This window comes from Hippoglossus stenolepis, chromosome 18 (genome assembly GCF_022539355.2).
Source record: "Hippoglossus stenolepis isolate QCI-W04-F060 chromosome 18, HSTE1.2, whole genome shotgun sequence".
NCBI lineage: Eukaryota > Metazoa > Chordata > Actinopteri > Pleuronectiformes > Pleuronectidae > Hippoglossus > Hippoglossus stenolepis.
In genome coordinates this window covers 9,386,062-9,403,706 of record NC_061500.1, presented here as the reverse complement: position 1 = coordinate 9,403,706, position 17,645 = coordinate 9,386,062, and the positions used below count along the sequence as shown (strand labels likewise).

The 17,645-nt window shown below is 46.3% G+C and overlaps 1 protein-coding gene across 3 annotated transcripts in view; it reads left to right on the top strand.

Moving 5' to 3' along the window:
- unc5cb (unc-5 netrin receptor Cb) overlaps positions 1 to 17,645 on the top strand; it is a 120,650-nt gene that overhangs the window by 95,999 nt on the left and 7,006 nt on the right. The window contains exons 6-12 of one of the 3 annotated variants that reach the window (XM_035184516.2): positions 482 to 649; positions 925 to 1,089; positions 4,657 to 4,713; positions 7,358 to 7,549; positions 9,452 to 9,814; positions 12,678 to 12,765; positions 12,915 to 13,086. In XM_035184516.2, coding sequence (XP_035040407.2) covers positions 482 to 649; positions 925 to 1,089; positions 4,657 to 4,713; positions 7,358 to 7,549; positions 9,452 to 9,814; positions 12,678 to 12,765; positions 12,915 to 13,086 — 1,205 coding nt within the window. The remainder of the gene's footprint in view (positions 1 to 481; positions 650 to 924; positions 1,090 to 4,656; positions 4,714 to 7,357; positions 7,550 to 9,451; positions 9,815 to 12,677; positions 12,766 to 12,914; positions 13,087 to 17,645) is intronic. The other 2 variants (XM_035184517.2, XM_035184519.2) reach the window with 2 other exon arrangements.

Genomic DNA, 17,645 nt, shown 5'->3' with positions numbered 1-17,645 from the left:
TGAGAGAGGAAGGGAGGCATTAGGAGGAATCAGTGAATGGAAAATGCGCAGCAATCGGACCAGAATTTACTGTCTGGCTGCATGGCACAGTAACGACCTGAGATTTCAGAGTCAAAACGCAACAAAATAAAACTTGCACTGTATATTTAACAGTGGGCAAATGACTGTAAATTGATGTGTCCAAGATTCAAATAACAGTTAACGATGTTCCGATAATTCTCACTAACGACGAACCAAAATCTAAATGTTATTGATAATGTATTTGTATTCATGCTTTTAATGTTTTTTTAATTTTTGTTTCATTTGTTAAAAGTCATCTTATGTTTTAATGTATTTTATTTCACCTCAGTCAACATTTTCTATTTGCTTTATGCCCCTTCGTAACTTTATAACTTGTTTTTAAATATAATTTCCCTTTTGGTAAAGCATCTGAGTGAGAGCTGAGAAAGCATATAACATGTTTTTTAACCCTGTATTCCAGTGAATGGTGGATGGTCCACGTGGACGGAGTGGTCGGTGTGTAACAGCCGCTGTGGCCGCGGTTACCAGAAACGCACACGCAGCTGTACCAACCCGGCGCCCCTCAACGGCGGTGCCATCTGTGAGGGGCAAGGCATCCAGAAGCTGGCGTGCAACCCTCTCTGCCCAGGTATGACACAAAATTTCAATACACCCACATGTTAGTGGGTAGAGAGAGGCTTGGGTGTGCAAATGCTAAATACACCGAAAAATATGATGCAACTCTGTGTTTGCATATTTCGCTCTGTTTGTGCCTCCGCCTCTATGTGTGTCCCTCTCCCACGTATATCCCTCGCCGCCTCGATCACGTGTCCTCGCACCCACTCCCGCACACGATTTGTCTCCATCTCCTCATTTGCCATCTCATTCACTCTGTCCTGGTCTGTCCTGTTTGTTGTGTGGTAGTGGATGGCCTGTGGACAGAGTGGAGTAAGTGGTCCACCTGTGGGACAGAGTGCACCCACTGGAGGAGGAGAGAATGCAACGTCCCGGCACCAAAAAACGGGGGGAAGGACTGTGAGGGCATGGTGCTCCAGTCCAAGAACTGCACCGATGGGCTGTGCATGCAGAGTGAGTACTCGACTAATCCTCTGCTACTCTCTCTGACCCGCCAACCAAAGAAATTTCTTTAGCCTTTGACCATGAGTTTCCCTCGGCTCTTTCATCACCACGCTGTGTTTCACATCCCCACATAACACTTTCACCCCCCGTCTCTCGCTCACTCTGTTTCACTTCACTCATACATAAACAATAAGACATGCTAAAATGCTTTCTCTCTGTCCTCCGCACTCGATCTGTTTCTCTTTATTTGCACATGCATAATACACCAAAGCTGCTGGAGAAAAGTGACATAAAAGCAGAAAACCACTGCACGTCTTTCCCTGTGTCAGCTTTTGCTTAAAATTTAAGCACATGTCAAAGAAAGAGCCGGCCACAAAGGGAAACACTCTAAGTAGTTATCCATGTCACAAGCCAAGCAGTCGGGAGTTATATTTAAAATAATAATAAGTGATTATGTTGTAATTACATAAGGGAGGTCACGGATTCCAAGCTGCTCTGATTACTACCTTAATTTTCAAACTGTGGATTCCTTCGGTCAAATGAGAGGAATCACGAACCCACAGTGGTACAAGTGAAGGCTTGCTCCTTTTCACTGAGCTGCCAATTACACGTGTCGGGAAGTGAACATGTATTGTACATAACCATTTGAAGCAGAGTCTCCAGGTTGCAGCAGAATTTCCCCTCCCGTAGAAAAGAAATCACAATTCTTCTACTGGATTTATTTGTATTGTTGTTCACAACAAAAGAGCCGAAGCCAGTCTGAGGGGCTGCCAGATATTTTTTCTGCAGGCGGCCGATTGTTTTCTGCTTCTCTTTCTTCCATCAAGTTAAAAACAGCCTCTCCGTTCAGTCCGGCCCACAGTGCTGCCCCCTCTCCCTTATAACACATTCACAGATTGGAATCCTGCTGCATGTGTGCATCGCGCGTGCTGAGAAGTTAAAGGGTAAACTATTTTAAACACTTGAGTTTTCATCTACTCATTCTGTCTTTGCCTTCGTGCCAGTACAGGTTCCGTAATAACCAGAGAAAGAGGACAAGAGTGAAATGGCTGAAAACACTGCGCCGCACACAGGAGCTGATTCATTCTCCATTCCTCTCCAATTAACATCTTTGAAGGTGTTAGAGCCACACGTAATCACAGATGCCTCCATTGTATGCATAACCTGCTGCAGATGGTGATTGTGACACTGACACCAACAATATGAAAGGACTCTGCTGCTGGATGTCTGCAATTTGATGCAGCTGGTCGTCACTGTGTGCCGCTGATCTGAGCCTTTCTGCCCTGCGAGGTTGTAAACTGCTACCTACAGCGCGCTGCTGACATGATGCACTCATTGGCAGTCGATACGCATCTTAAATGCAGCTGGCTGAGGGATCTGCATGCGTCCGTCCAAAGTAAACACACACCGCACTGTACTCACATATGTACCGAGGAATGACAGGAAACTATGACTTCAGCGTGCGGTGATTTCATTTAACGTCTTTATTCATCTTGTTTTATTTCCCTCTGCGGCACAAGCATACATTCACTCCCCCGCCGCACGCCCTCCGTAACTCAGCCTATCGCAGAAGCATTACTTCTTGCCGGATTGATGGCCAGTTTGCAGAGAATATAAAGCCGTAATGATATAGATTTAGGATCGTTTCAGAGATTGATTTTTTTTTGGAAGCTAAGAGGGTGAAGCCACTTATGTCAATGCTAATGACCATTTCCACTAGCATTTAGGAGACCGGCCCATTATCTGAAAGCTCACATTATAGCAAATATGATTGGGAATGGAAGTTGTGTGCAATCTGAACTCACCTTGGACCGCTGAGCTGCTCCCTCCAGTGCAGCGCTGGGGTCTGAGCAAACACGTGTCCGTGGATTCCGTTGCAGCTTGATCTCATTTTCGGTTGTTTGAATTTATTTAAATCATCTCAATTGCCATCCATCTCAGAAATCTGGCGGAGGAATGCGATATGACCAGGGCTGGAAACAGAGCTCCTGGTGTTTCTCCATTTGCAGGCGCGCTGTAAAAAACTCAGCCGACCCGCATCAAAAAGGAAAGAGTTGCGTTGTAATTTACTTTGTAGCTTGTTCATCGCATTTAGACATTCGGGGGGTGGGGGGGAGTTTGGGGTTGGATTTCACAAAGTTAAGTATCTACAGATTGATACGGAGAGCTTGCACTTTCACAACTCTGACACTTGCACTCCCTCTTTGATTCTGATGTTGTTTTCCCAGCGTTTGGTAAGTTGCTCTTTCCGACTTGACATTGTCTTGACGTATTGATCTGGACGAAGGAGCACGCACACACCCCGGCAAAGGCAAACAGCGGAGAATCCCGACTCCAGGGTTCACCTCAACAGGAAGTTACTTACAAGTGGTCGACAAGATTCGATCGAATGCAGACTGATAGCATCATCATTTTCAGTCGTATGGATTTCGAAGTAAATACCCGAATTAACTTGTAGCTCTTGGAATGATGACATCAGTTCTGCCAGACGACAGCGGATTCCCAGAGGTTGGGTTCCTGCCATATTCAAATAATTTATGACTCAAACACAGACAGTGATTTCCTGTACGCATCCCCTTTCCTCCGAGGCCCCGCGCTGTCAGCACAGGAATCATTTTGTCTTTCTCGGAGGTTTCCTCCTTGCAGCCCACCCACTGAAGCATGCTCTTACCCCGCTCCGCTGTAGAGGGCTCGGTCAGGATGAACAGAAACTCTCCAGGATGGGTTCGGACGGGCCATCAGTTAGACTGACCCTGACAGTCACCTCCCCCTGCTCCGGCCCGGCCTCCCTGTTGCCTGATTACATGTACACACCAGCCCCATCTATCAAGCCATTGATTTTCCTGTCGCTCCACTTGTCTGCCTGTGGCTCTCCCCCTCTCCAATAAGGACTTCATTGTTTGTATAGTTGTTTATGGATGTCCCAGGGAGACTGAATATTATGTGTACTATAGTGCGCCATCCCCGGCTGCCATCGTAGCCCGCTCTCCTCTTCAATTCAACATATTAACTGTCCACAACAAAGCCAAGTGAAGCCCCATTTGGGCCTGAAAAGCATTTTTCCCCCAAATCTCTGTCCCTTTTTTCCAATCCCTTTCTTTCCTAACATAATTGTTCCTTTTATTCCACGCACCACCCTCTCCATCCGCCTTCGAGTGACAGATGCAAGGCTGCATAGCTTCTATTGACTCTGCTGGAGCCCACACTTTATCAGCTCCTCCATTCCCCCTCACCTGCCAGCATCAGTCCTGCTGCTGCTGCTGCTGCCGCGGCTGCTGCGGCGGAGGCACTAAGCCCAGTTGATGGATCACGCCACTCCCTCACAGAACCTCCATGTTCCCCCCCCTGCTCGTCTCATCCATCTCTATACGCTATGCACAGATCTGGAGAGGAGGGGGGCCAAATCAAGAAAGATCACTTCCCCGTGTCATTACTCCTACTCATGAGTTTGTTGCTGTCTCATTTGTTGAGTTTGTTTTTCTGTTGGCTTAAATTTGATTTTCATCATCCGTCTCCCACCATCTCTCCCCTACCCTCTCCCTCCCTCTCTCTTCCACATCCCTTCCTCTCCTCAAGGTTCCTTTTATCAGAAGTCCTCAGAGGCAAAAGACAAGAGTGATTTGGGGAATTCATGTGAGTTGTTGTTTTTTATTTTTATCATTTGTCATTTTGCATACCTTCTTTCATTGGTTCTCGTCTTTGATTGTCTCCAATCTATGGCTTCATTTAATGTTTTTTGCACGGAAAGATAAATCGACATGTATTTTCATTCTGTTATGAAAAAGATTTTGTAACAGAAGGAAGATACATGTTTGCCGTTGTTCTTTTCTTGTCCGTGTATGTTTCGTCACTCCCTCGTTTTTCTTCCGTACGAAATCCCACCTCAGTGGATTTTCTTTTTTCATTCCTACGCTGTCCTCTCTCATAAAGTTTCTCTGCTAGCATGGCTGCCGCCTGATCACAGCCACGTTACCGCGCTGTAAGTCCGACCTGACACTGCCCTTTACCATGTTGCTCCTCATGGACTTCATCCCGACACTTGGCCTGTGTCTCTGTATCTCCGCCTCGCTCTGTAAATCTCACAGAGAATGAAATGTTCAATAATCCCTTTTCCATTTCCACTTCTTGTACTTTTTTTCCCTTTCCCGACAATGGCTCATGTTCAAAAGGATGTATTAATCTAAGCAATACGTTTGAATGCGTACACTTAGCAGGTTGCCGCCTTTATCATCAAAGTGTGGACGGGAGATTGTTCGAACTGAGGGGGATATATGTTAAATATCTGCAGGGGAGCTCGGCAGAGGGAGCACAATGAAATTACATTTCCTGACTTTCATCATTGGTGCCGAGCTCTGTTTTCTGCTGGTGTCTGTGCCAGAGGAAGGATTAGAGGGGTCGAACATATATGAGGATGTATCTTGACACTCCTCCTTAGTCTGATGTCTCCGTTAGGGCTGGAAATAGAACTCCCGGTCACGTCTTTCCTCGGAGCTGAAGGGAAATATTCTTTGAAATGACTGTGCAGCATTAAATCTTCCCCCCGCCCCATTTAACTGCGGCCATTCAGTACATCTTAAACATAAGAGAGGATCTACTTTTTTTAAATCACTGTGTTTATAATGTCATTGTTAGGAAGGTCATACCCAATTTCAGCTTAGTAGGGATTCTCTAAAAGCATGAAATGTAATGGATTTTAAACAGATGCACAGATAAAACACATTTAAAAGCCTATTTACATGGAAAAATCGAGTCATAACCGGAGAAAAGGGAGAGTACGCACTTACTATCTCGAGTGTGTGATTAAAAAAAATTACACAACTTGTGTCTTTTGCTCGCCACAGAAGTACTCTGCTCTTGCTCTTCCTCCTTCTTTGTGCAGGAGACAGATTGAGTGCCATCTGCACGGCTGAGACACACAAGGCTAATTTACACAAATGCTTGGCCATCATGAACGTCCTCAAAGTGCTGTGCGGGGATTAATGTCTGATGCTGCCATCTACTGGTGGACGTTCCGCGCCATTTGCATACTCAAATCATCTCAAAAACTGAAATATTCCCTTATTAGGTTACTATACTCATACTGTACTTTGTTTTTTTAACTTTTTTGTTCACTCCCCTGACATGTGCAGTGTGTATTTTTCCCTACACAAGCTCACACATGTCCTCACAAGAGAGTCCCCCCGCCCCATTTGTCAGCTCGGTGACGGGCGAAGGACATTTTTCTTACCGAACGCCACCGAGAGTTCAAACCGTCAGTAGGCATCCATTAAAAGGTCTGATCTGTAATGAGTGCCTGTCGGAGTCTGCGTCTCTAGCAGCCGCGTCCCATGCCAGGCCTGGTAATCACAGAGGTTTCTCCAGCTGGAAAGTGGACAGAAAGACCCTGGGAGGGAGATGAAAGACAATTTGAGAATCTAGATCGTATCTGCACTGTGTAAGAACAAAGCCGGAGACAGACTCTGAGCTCCAACACAGACCACGGTAATTTAAAGATGAAAAACGTCTATATCTCCGTCTTCAGAACTTTGGATCTGGCTTCTGAGCCTGCTTGTTAGGACAGTGTGTCATTGGGTTGCACCGGAGGAGCCTTCCTTATTAATTGTACCATTGTCCACAGGGTTTAGCATCATTAGCATCGTTATGGTTTATGTTGTTGCGTACCGTTACCTTGATCATGCACTGTGCGCGCACACACACACACACACACACACACACACACACACACACACACACACACACACACACACACACACACACACACACACACACACACACAATATATAGCTTCTAACGAGACATATTAACCATGAGTCACTGACATGGATGCAGAAGTTACGACTGTTTGTGAGTGGGAGCTGTGTGTGTCTGTGTGTGTTTGAGCGTTTGTGTGCACTTTTCAAAATAAAGTCGATTCAACGTTGAATGTCAAAGCTAAAGGTGAAAATGACCCAAAGCAATTTACGACATATGCATCATTATGCCTTTTTACTTTTGACAATTAGGAATGTCCCGTTTTATTCCGTCAACACACAGACTGATTGCCACAGCAGGTCAGCACTTATTTTCCCAATAGATGGTTATTAATATCCGGCTCAATCTTAAACCAGGATATTAGTCTTTATCACAACTCCTGCATACTAATAAAGAAGGGTTAACACTGTTGATAAAACCCTATGAGATCTTAAAATATAATATTTTTTTTTTCTCTTGTGTTTTGTCTCTGTTCCTATGCCACCCCTCGACCCTCTTCCTCCTCCTCCTCTTCCTCCTCCTCCAGTGGCCCCCAGTACAGACGACGTAGCTCTGTACGTGGGTATTGTCATAGCGGTGATCATGTGCCTGGTCATCTCTGTGGTCGTGGCGCTCTTCATCTACAGGAAGAACCACCGGGACTTCGACTCCGACATCATCGATTCCTCCGCCCTGAACGGCGGCTTCCAGCCAGTCAGCATCAAGACGTCCCGTAAAGGTGTGGTACAGGAGAGATGTGATATAACATGAGATGTGTTTGCCTTGCTTGTGGGGGTTCGAGTGGCTTTTACATCACCTGTGAGTCAGCTAGTGAACAGCTGATCCCTCTAGGGCCGGGCAATAAAACGATATTAATAACTATAGCAATATAATATTAATCAATAGCAATATAATAAAGGTCAAGTATATATATATATATATATATTGATTTATCTCCTATGCATCGTGCAATCACAGTGAGGTGAGATAACACATAGGTGATCTACCTCAGATTTGTAAAATGTTTTGCTATTTGGCAAACGTAACTTTAAACTTAAAAAAAATAATCACGTGACATTTATCGTGATGACAATGGATATCGACTGACATGCACATTTTTATCTTGATATAATTTTTTTGCCATATGGTCTCATCCTACCTGGGCAACATTTAACAAATGTCAAATACTTGATAATTATAATACATCACTTGAGTTTCATGAGGCAACAGATGCTAAAATATTTTTAAACATCTTTCTCTAAAAAGCCTTTTTAACACTAAATAAAAAAGCTAAACTAAATAAGTAAATTCATGATTCATATCTGATTAAAGAATAAATAAAGTACATGACTAATCTGTCCACACATTGGACCTGCTCCTGTTTTCAATGTTCAGTGCTACAAACAGTTTTCAGTCTCACTTGAGCATCCATAGCATTAACGTGATGACACTCAGGCTCTGGAAGCACGTGTGTGTTACATGCCTCCGCGTTGCCTCTGTGACTGTAGGACTGTAGGAAACACAGGCAGCATGCTTGTGCGGTCAAAACTATTAAAATGCACGTCGGTGTGATGCCTATGCTCCGTAATTAAGCCGTAATAAGGCCACTCTGTATGTCGCATATTAAACTGTAATTAGATTTGGGCTGATGATGCGGAACTTAAAAGTGAGACCGCAGGGAAGAGGAGAGGTGGCAGCGAGCTGGGCAACAAGACAGCAGGGAAACACGCAGATCACAGGGACTGTGTCGTAAATAGAGTGGGGATTGGGGAAAAAAGAATACAAAATATACAAATAGAATAGAAGGGAAGGCAGAATTTGTACTGTAACATTCAAAAGGATGCTTCCCATGAATAATAACTTGGGTAGCAAACGTTCAATTGGGATTTAAAGCCAAAATCTTGAATAAAAGCGCTTGTTCTCTCGTATATATTTGCAAATCCAGCACCAAGCCAATTAAGAAAGGTTTCACAAGCACATACACACATATGTAATAATTAATATGCTTAATTTACCTTGATTAAACAGGTAAAAAACGATTAAAACGATTAAAAACGATTTTTACTTTTTTTTTACTGCAAAAATCTGATGACTATAAACAGTATCTGAATATACATCAAACCCCATGTAGTGTAAACAAGGTGGTCATGGACAAAAATACTACCACCAGCCGTGATGGTGAAGACAGTGACTCATTATTCTGCCTCCTCTCTCATCTCCGAAAACAACTTTTTTTCCTACTTTCATTGACATCGGCCTCGTTTAGAAACTAAGTGTTGTCGGAGAAGCTGGAGGACGGAGAGAGCTCCCGCTGCCCTCGCTCCACCCACTCAGTCCGGCTATTGAACATTCAGACTCGTACCTACCGGGTAAACCGAGTGTTAGCGACGCCATCTGTCGCTGATGAATCACAGCTGCGCCCATACCTTTGCCGACTGACTGATTTTTCCGGGTGGTGAAGTGGACTTCCCTATAGAGTGAAAAACAAAATGAGTAAAGCCAGGCTGCCGTCTCGCTGATTGCTGCCAACACTTCGTTTCCTCGTTGTTATTTTGGTTTCAAGTGTTCCGCATTTTACAGAACGAGTTGGTGATCACTAGAACATTTACTCTGCTTGACTGATGTCCATTTTCCTTTCCAGCTGAGCTCCTGACAGCGGCCCCTGACCTGACATCAGCAGCTGCCATGTACCGCGGCCCCGTCTATGCCCTCCATGATGTGGCCGACAAAATCCCCATGACCAACTCCCCTCTGCTCGACCCGCTCCCCAACCTGAAGATTAAGGTGTACAACTCCTCGGGATTAGTGACTCCACAGGACGACCTGGGAGGGGAGTTCTCCTCCAAACTGTCCCCTAAGCTGCCGCACTGCCTCCTGGACAACAGCGACAGCACGATGGGTCGTCGTACGCAGACCCAGACGCTGCTCCGCACCAGGGATCCGTCCTGCAGCGCTCTGGGCTCCTTCAGCTCCCAGGGGGGGCACCTCATTGTGCCCAACTCAGGTACGCTACCAGGCGATGAGAGGAATTGTCTTCGTGTTTTTGTTGTGTCATTTGTTTCATATTCATATTTTTTAAACAGGCATCCGGGTTGCACGTCTGAAAATATGCGAGAAAAGAACATAGTTGAACAGAGGAATAAATGAGTTGTGATTCATGGAAGAGGGATCTGCTAGTTCCTGCACATTCTCTCGTAGTTCATCTTAAAACTCATTAGCCGTCTTTTGTCTGTTGTAAATGGAGCCGCGGGTTTTTCATCTTCTCAGTGGGTTCCACATTACATGTAAGAATATGTCATTGTGTGTGAGGGAGAGAGAGCCAGACAGAGTGTGTGTGTACTTCTGTCTTTGTGGGGACCATTTTCAGTCAGACCATACAGAGTGAGGTCATTTTAAAGAAGTGAAAACATTTTGACTGACTTTCCAGACTATTTCTTGGCCGGGTGCACTAGCTTCTTATAGCACTTTTAAAAACAACAGGAGTTGACCCAAATGGCAGCAGATGAATTAGCACATTAGGTATATATAAATAAAGCAGTAGTAGGGAAAAAAATCAATGCAGATGGAAATAAATAAACAGAATCTCAGAATGAATAAATGCAAGATAAAGAAAAAGGATGGTGGCTAAAAGATTGATTTAAAACCTATCAATGGTAGGAAAGGTAACAAGTTCACGTGGGAAGGAAGAAGCCTGGAAGCAGCAACAGAAAACCTGGTGCCAATAACCTGGTCACCTTTGCTGTTAAAGCGTGAATAGGTCAGGGTCAACACCACATGCAGGGAATTACAATAATCCAGCCAAGAGGCAACAAAAGCATGGACGACTGTTCCCCGCCCTTCACAACACGGCCTACCTTGTGTTTGATAAGGTTTAGACACGTTTCCAAGAAGGTTTAGTTTGTTTGATCAGTTTGTAGATTGTTACCTGCTCAGTAAATAATGGAGATAAGGACAGATTACAACTTCAAATAGTTTTGCTTTACTGAAAAACACCTTTTAAGTATCATTTGTCAAACAAGACGATTCAATAATAAACAGAATCAAATGCATGTGCTAAAACAGTGCGTGGAATAAAATCCGATATTGAATGTGCACAGTGTAAACTTGCATGTATGAGATCTGCACTGCGGCATGTTGCCACGTCCACCAGTGTAACAGTAACGCACAGAGACACGGCTTTGAAACAATATACGCAAAACCATATGTGACCCATCAGCATATTGACCGCACACAGAAAGAGCTGATGGATACCTTTAGGTGTGTGTGTGTGTGTGTGTGTGTGGAGCAGAGGTGTACTGTTTCAGTCGGCTTACATTAGCCACGCTATCCTCACATCAAAACCACGCGGGCTGCTTGTAACACGCCACAGATGCGTGTTGACAGGCTCAGACAAACTCGCAGCGACATTAAAGGATACACCGACTTCTTAGGTTTCTGAAGTTTTTTTCCCATTTTTTTGTATTAATTCCAGTAAAAAAAAAAATCTCAGCTGCTGCTGCTTGCGCTCGGCCACCTCATCGTGTTACATAGGGAGAGGAAAGAGCACATTTGATATTTGATCCGTTCATGTGTCTGGGTAATGAAATATTTGGTGGCAGTGGCAGTGCGGCTGTTTGGTATTTTGCATGTTTAAAATGCATTTCCGATCTCTTTTGGAGCTTCGCTGCGAGGGAGAGTGGCAGCGAGCGAGACGTCCCCGGTGCAGAGTTGTGATGTTGCTACCTAGCAAGGGAATCTGTCTGTTACCTTTTTGAAAACTTCAGTACAAGGACATGGGAAATCAATGAGCTGATCTGAGAAACCCTCTCCAGACAGGAAACTCTGTGTGTGTGTGCGTGTGCATGAGGGAATGTGGGGGGTGGTGGGGGGTGGGCTCCTAAAATACATATCGGACAGGACATATCAAATCAATCTGAGATGGAAAAATGTAAATCACGCCGGCTGCAGCAATATGAGGATTGTGTGACGAGGAGGGAGAGCATTGATTCTAGAAATGAAATGTCACATCATCAGGGAACAGGCAGTAAAGTGCCAGAGTTTTTATGTGTGGGACCGAGGGGGAGTTCGGATTATTACTGTTTTTTTCTCTAAGAAAAATAATTATTACTTCTCGCTGAGGCTTTAACTGCTCTTTACTGGTGTTGTACTACATTAAGAAATGCACGTTACAAATACAGTCATGAAACATTAAAGCATTAAGGAGCTTTTATATTGAATATCTCAGTGGGTTTGTAACTGAGATTCACCGTGTGAGCCTTGGGGTCCAATTGTTTCAGAGGACTTTCCCCTTTACTCGAAATAAATAATTATCTCCATCGAGGAGGTTTTGTTTTCACTCCTGTCCGTTTATTTGCTGCTTTGTTTGTAAGAGCAAGATAACGCAAAAACTACGTTCACGTTCTTTAGTATTCTGAGATTTTTCAATATTTGGATTTATTGATTATTTAGATTTCTCAGGGAATAATTTATGGATTTAGATGAATAAACAAATGCAGGTTGAGTGAGCTGATATTTATGAGTGTGTGCAATTTGGTGCAGATCCAAATGAAAATCTGGATCTTGTAAACGTAACGGTTTCATAAGGGGACTGTTGGTCTTTGGCAGAGAGTCATTCTAGTATTTATAATATATCGTACAAATATTTAGATTTCTTGTTATTATCCTGGCCTGATGTTTTTCTCTATGATCTCATTGACTGAAATAATTGCCAAAATAACAATTAAACTGAGATTGATGACATGTATCGACAGCACAAGCAGCAGTGAAGCCTTCTCGAGTCTACCTGACATTTCACAACTCTTATATCCCCCAGTTTTTTTTCTTACATCTGCCTGTTTTTGTCTCTCTCTGTTTCTCGTTCTCCCCAGGGGTGAGCCTGCTAATTCCAGCGGGGGCCATTCCTCAGGGCAGACTATATGAGATGTATGTGACGGTTCAGAGGAAGGACAACATGAGGTACGCGGCGCCGCCTGCCACATCCACGCCCCAGAGCCGTGTTTACCCCTGTCAGCTCTCACACACGCCAAGGCTACTGTCACATCATCACTAAACGGCATCTTATTCTGCGTGCATGTGTAAGTGTGTTATTCTCTGTGCACCTCCAGGCCCGCGGTGGATGATGGTCAAACTGTGCTGGGCCCCGTGGTGAGCTGCGGGCCACCCGGGGCCCTGTTGACTCGGCCCGTCATCATCACCATGCACCACTGCGCCGTGTTCGACGGCCAACAGGACTGGCTGATCCAGCTCAAGAACCAGTCGCCGCACAACCAGTGGGAGGTGAGATGTGGGATGCGTGATGAAAACTGCAGAAAGACTCCAGTGTCTATCACCATGAATTAGAAAATGTGCCAGTGTGACAGTCAAGCAGATTCACTGTATTATTTGATAATCCACGCTGCATTTGATTCAACTCGGCAAAGTTATTGTGAAAAAGGAAACCCCCTTTTGTAACAGGTGCTGGAACAGTAACCCTCTGATAGCAGGGGACAGGCTGGGACTGTTTTTTTCCCCAGGACTGTTTTATGAATGCCTATTTTTGTTTGTGTGTATCTGTCTGTTTTTTGGAAGCCTTGTGCCTGCAGGCTCCATCATTAACAGGGCTGATGATGAAGATAAGTTGAGTCGCTGAGGGCAGCACTGTGACTTTGCCCTCTCTTCTTCCCTTATTCCCTTTTCTGGTGTGTCTCTCTCTCTCACACACACACACACAGAAACAGACGATTTACCACAAGGAAATAATTTGTAGAGAAAGCGTGCCTCCACCTTTTATTACAAAAATGGCTTTAAACTTGTCAGAAATGGTCCAGTCCTCCAGACCCCAGCTAATAACACGGCAAACCTTGTTTCTGGCAACTTCATCTCACCCGTCAGGAGAGCGTCCCTGAGTACAGTTTTACTTCAATGTGGAATTTAATGATTTTTTTTTACAGGCAGGAGTTTGTTGAGACCTTTTTAAAAGGAAAGCTGCTGGAAATATATAAATATGAAGAAATTAAACTTAATAATTTGCATAGCAGCCCGAGCAGAATGAAAAACAGTAGAGAAACGAACATATCTTCACGTCTGCAAAGGAGATTATGTTTTCACCCCTTTTCTGTTTGTTGGTTTATTTGTAAGAAAGATTACACAAAAACAACCAAACAGATTTCTATGAAACTCGGTGGAAACATGGGAAATGGGTCAGGGAAAAACCAATTACATTTTTTGGTGTGGACCCAAATCAGAGAATAGATCCAAGAACATTTTTCCTCCTTTTTCTTTTTTACATTTTCACCAATTTCCCAGGGAATAATTGACGAATCTCGATGAAAAAAAAGCTGGCATATTTAGTTGACTGATATCTATGAGTGTGTAAAATTCTAGTTCTCCTGTAAATTGGGATTTAAGTCTATATACTGTAAGATTATAGCCTAAATTATGAGGTAGCAATTTAAAGAGGGCTTTATTTGTTGAGGATATCTGGTGAAATGTACATATTGAGAATCCAGCTCGGTAACATCATTCCCAGGAAGTCTTTGCACTATCTCCACTGCCGATGTGACGATATGACTTATGGCGCAGGAAGAGCCGCCAGACAGGCCCCACATACCTTTTTCTGACATTGATGAATTACTCGGGGGCAGCCAATAAAGCTCGGTGTAAACTAAATAATTTTCAGGAAGAAATAACTATTGATTACATCTCTGACCTGTCAGAAGTGCAGACGGCAATATCCAAGGTGATGGCAGCTTCCTTTTGTGGAGGTGAGGGGCTGGAGAGCACCTCACCTGCTATAGAGGATCAATCAGCACAGGTGAGAGCTGTTAGCTGATTGGTCCTCATGCTTAAAAGGCAGCGTGTGAGCTGCCTCAGGACTCAGAACACAGGAAGGAGCTCAGAAAGACTGAGGCTCCAGAGACTCCCAGACACTGAGTGGAGGACTGGGCTGCAAAGCCAGTCCGCTTTACGTTTATAGTGTGAATTTATGTTATTTGATTAATAAAGAATGTTTAAGAGGAACACTTCCGTCTCTGGCTGTGTGTGGGAGAGCCCCGTGGCAAGGTCGATTGCCACACTGGCGCCCAACGTGGGGCTCCACACGGCCACAGACGTGGACCAGCAGGCGGTATGGGAACTGGTACCGAGGATGGGGGACCTGGTGACTGCGTACCGGGAGGAGAGCGCGAGGACCAGGCAAGAGCTGGAGGCGCTCCTGAGGCAGGTGAAGATGGAGGCGATGACGTCGACGGATGCTCCGGTCTCCAACCCCCTTCCGGCCCCTGCACCAAGGCTGGCGGTAAAGCCAGCATCCCTACCCGCACCAAGGTCGGCGGTGAAGACGACGTCCCCTGTCCCTGCACCTAGGCTGGTGGTGAAGCCAGCGTCCCCTGTCCCTGCACCCAGGCTGGCGGTGAAGCCAGCGTCCCCTGTCCCTGCACCTAGGCTGGCGGTGAAGCCGGCGCCCCCTGTCCCTGCACCCAGGCTGGCGGTGAAGCCAGCGTCCCCTGTCCCTGCACCTAGGCTGGCGGTGAAGCCAGCGTGCCCTGTTCAGGCACCCAGACTGGCGGAGCCAGCGTCCCCGGGCCCCGGACCCAGACTGGCGGTGAAGCCAGCGTCCCCGGCCCCGGACCCAGACTGGCGGTGAAGCCAGCGTCCCCTGTCCCTGCACCTAGGCTGGCGGTGAAGCCAGCGTCCCCTGTCCCTGCACCCAGGCTGGCGGTGAAGCCAGCGTCCCCTGTCCCTGCACCTAGGCTGGCGGTGAAGCCGGCGCCCCCTGTCCCTGCACCTAGGCTGGTGGTGAAGCCGGCGTCCCCTGTTCCGGCACCCAGACTGGCGGTGAAGCCAGCGTCCCCGGGCCCCGGACCCAGACTGGCGGTGAAGCCAGCGTCCCGGGCCCGGACCCAGGCTGGCGGTGAAGCCAGCGTCCCCTGTCCCCGCACCCAGGCTGGCGGTGAAGCCAGCGTCCCTGTCCCGCACCCAGGCTGGCGGTGAAGCCAGCGTCCCCTGTCCCCGCACCCAGGCTGGCGGTGAAGCCAGCGTCCCCTGTCCCCGCACCCAGGCTGGCGGTACAGCCAGCGTCCCCTGCAGTTCCTGCGTCGGCGGAGAGACCGACGCCTGCAGCCCCTGTCCCAGGTCCCCTGTCGGCGGAGAGGCCGACGCCGGCAGGCCCGGTACCTTTTGCCGGGGCGCCCGGGCGGCGTCGCCCACCGGGCCGGCCTCCGGAGAGACGCTGCGTACGTCGTCGCCCACCTGCTCGACCTCCGGAGAGCCGCAGGGGATGGGCTTCCTCTCCTGGTCCGTTGGGGGGGGGAGTAGGTCAGGCCGGGATAAATCCCTGGCCTGAAATTTGCGATGGAGGTATGTGGAGGTGAGGGGGCTGGGAGAGCACCCTCACCTGCTATAGAGGATCAATCAGCACAGGTGAGAGCTGTTAGCTGATTGGTCCTCATGCTTAAAAGGCAGCGTGTGAGCTGCCTCAGGACTCAGAACACAGGAAGGAGCTCAGAAAGACTGAGGCTCCAGAGACTCCCAGACACTGAGTGGAGGACTGGGCTGCAAAGCCAGTCCGCTTTACGTTTATAGTGTGAATTTATGTTATTTGATTAATAAAGAATGTTTAAGAGGAACACTTCCGTCTCTGGCTGTGTGTGGGAGAGCCCCGTGGCAAGGTCGATTGCCACACCTTTTATATGAGCTCCTCTTCCCGCCGAGGGCCAGCTTTCGTGGCGCACGTGTGACACATCGCTGCGTGCGACATGCCCCGTCAAGACGTGTATTCATCAGCGCGGCGGAAAACAGGAGAGATGAGCTCCTTTCGAAGTAATTCATGGATATTAGAGTCATCAAGTCACACGTGCACACGAGGTGTCGTTCAAAAAACATGGCGCCGCGATGATGATGAAGACATGAGGTCAAATAATGAGGAACATGTGGGACTTTCTGCTTCAGTAACTCCAAACAGAGATTTATCCTCCTGCGCCTCTGAGGAAAGAAAAAAAAAAAATCAGCTGATGACTGCAGTCAGAAATTTGTGAATATATTACGCTGTGTGTGAGCGTGTGCGAGCAAGTGTGTGTGTTTGTTTGTTTGTGTTGGTCGGTGTACATGTGTATGAAAGCGAAAGCTTACTTTTCCACTGTGTTTTCTAATTATGCCCCCAATAAGGAGCCCCAGTGCCATTTCCCCAGGAGCAGTTAAAGAGTCTAATGATCAGCCATAATACTGCTGTTAAACGGCCTAGCTCACAATAAAATACTGTAATTCCTCTTCTGTCTCTCATAATAGGCTGAATTAATGCCAATGCGCTGCTCACAGGAGTGTTTGGATTAGAGAGGGGGAAGACGCAGAGCGAGCGAGAGCAAGCGAGATCAAGAGAGATGGAGAGAGAGAGAGAGAGGGGGAGAGAGAGAGAGAGGGTCACATGAGCCCCAAACCGACCCGACAGTCTTAATTAAAGAGAAATATGTCCCGGCATTAGTGCCTTTTACAAGGGTCAACTGCAAATGGCCTTGTTACTCACTCTTCCATTACCTCACATACACGATGGCACGGTGTCAGACATTAGTAATACACACATACTACGTGTAATATCTAAGGGACACAGCTTATGCGAGGAGGCCACGACCCCTGGTTGTACTTTCTTTGTTAAAGCGACATTTAAATTCAGTTCACTTTCCATTCCCTGAATTGAAAAAGCTTCATAAACCAGTATTTTTTTTTTATCGCACATCAGCCAAAAACTACTGATTTCCCATAGAGCTAGGAAGTTGTTTCTGAAACACTTTTTATCTCATTCGTTGAAATCCTCTTCACGTCCTGATAGCCATCAATAAATAAAGTCGTCTGCAAAAAAAGTT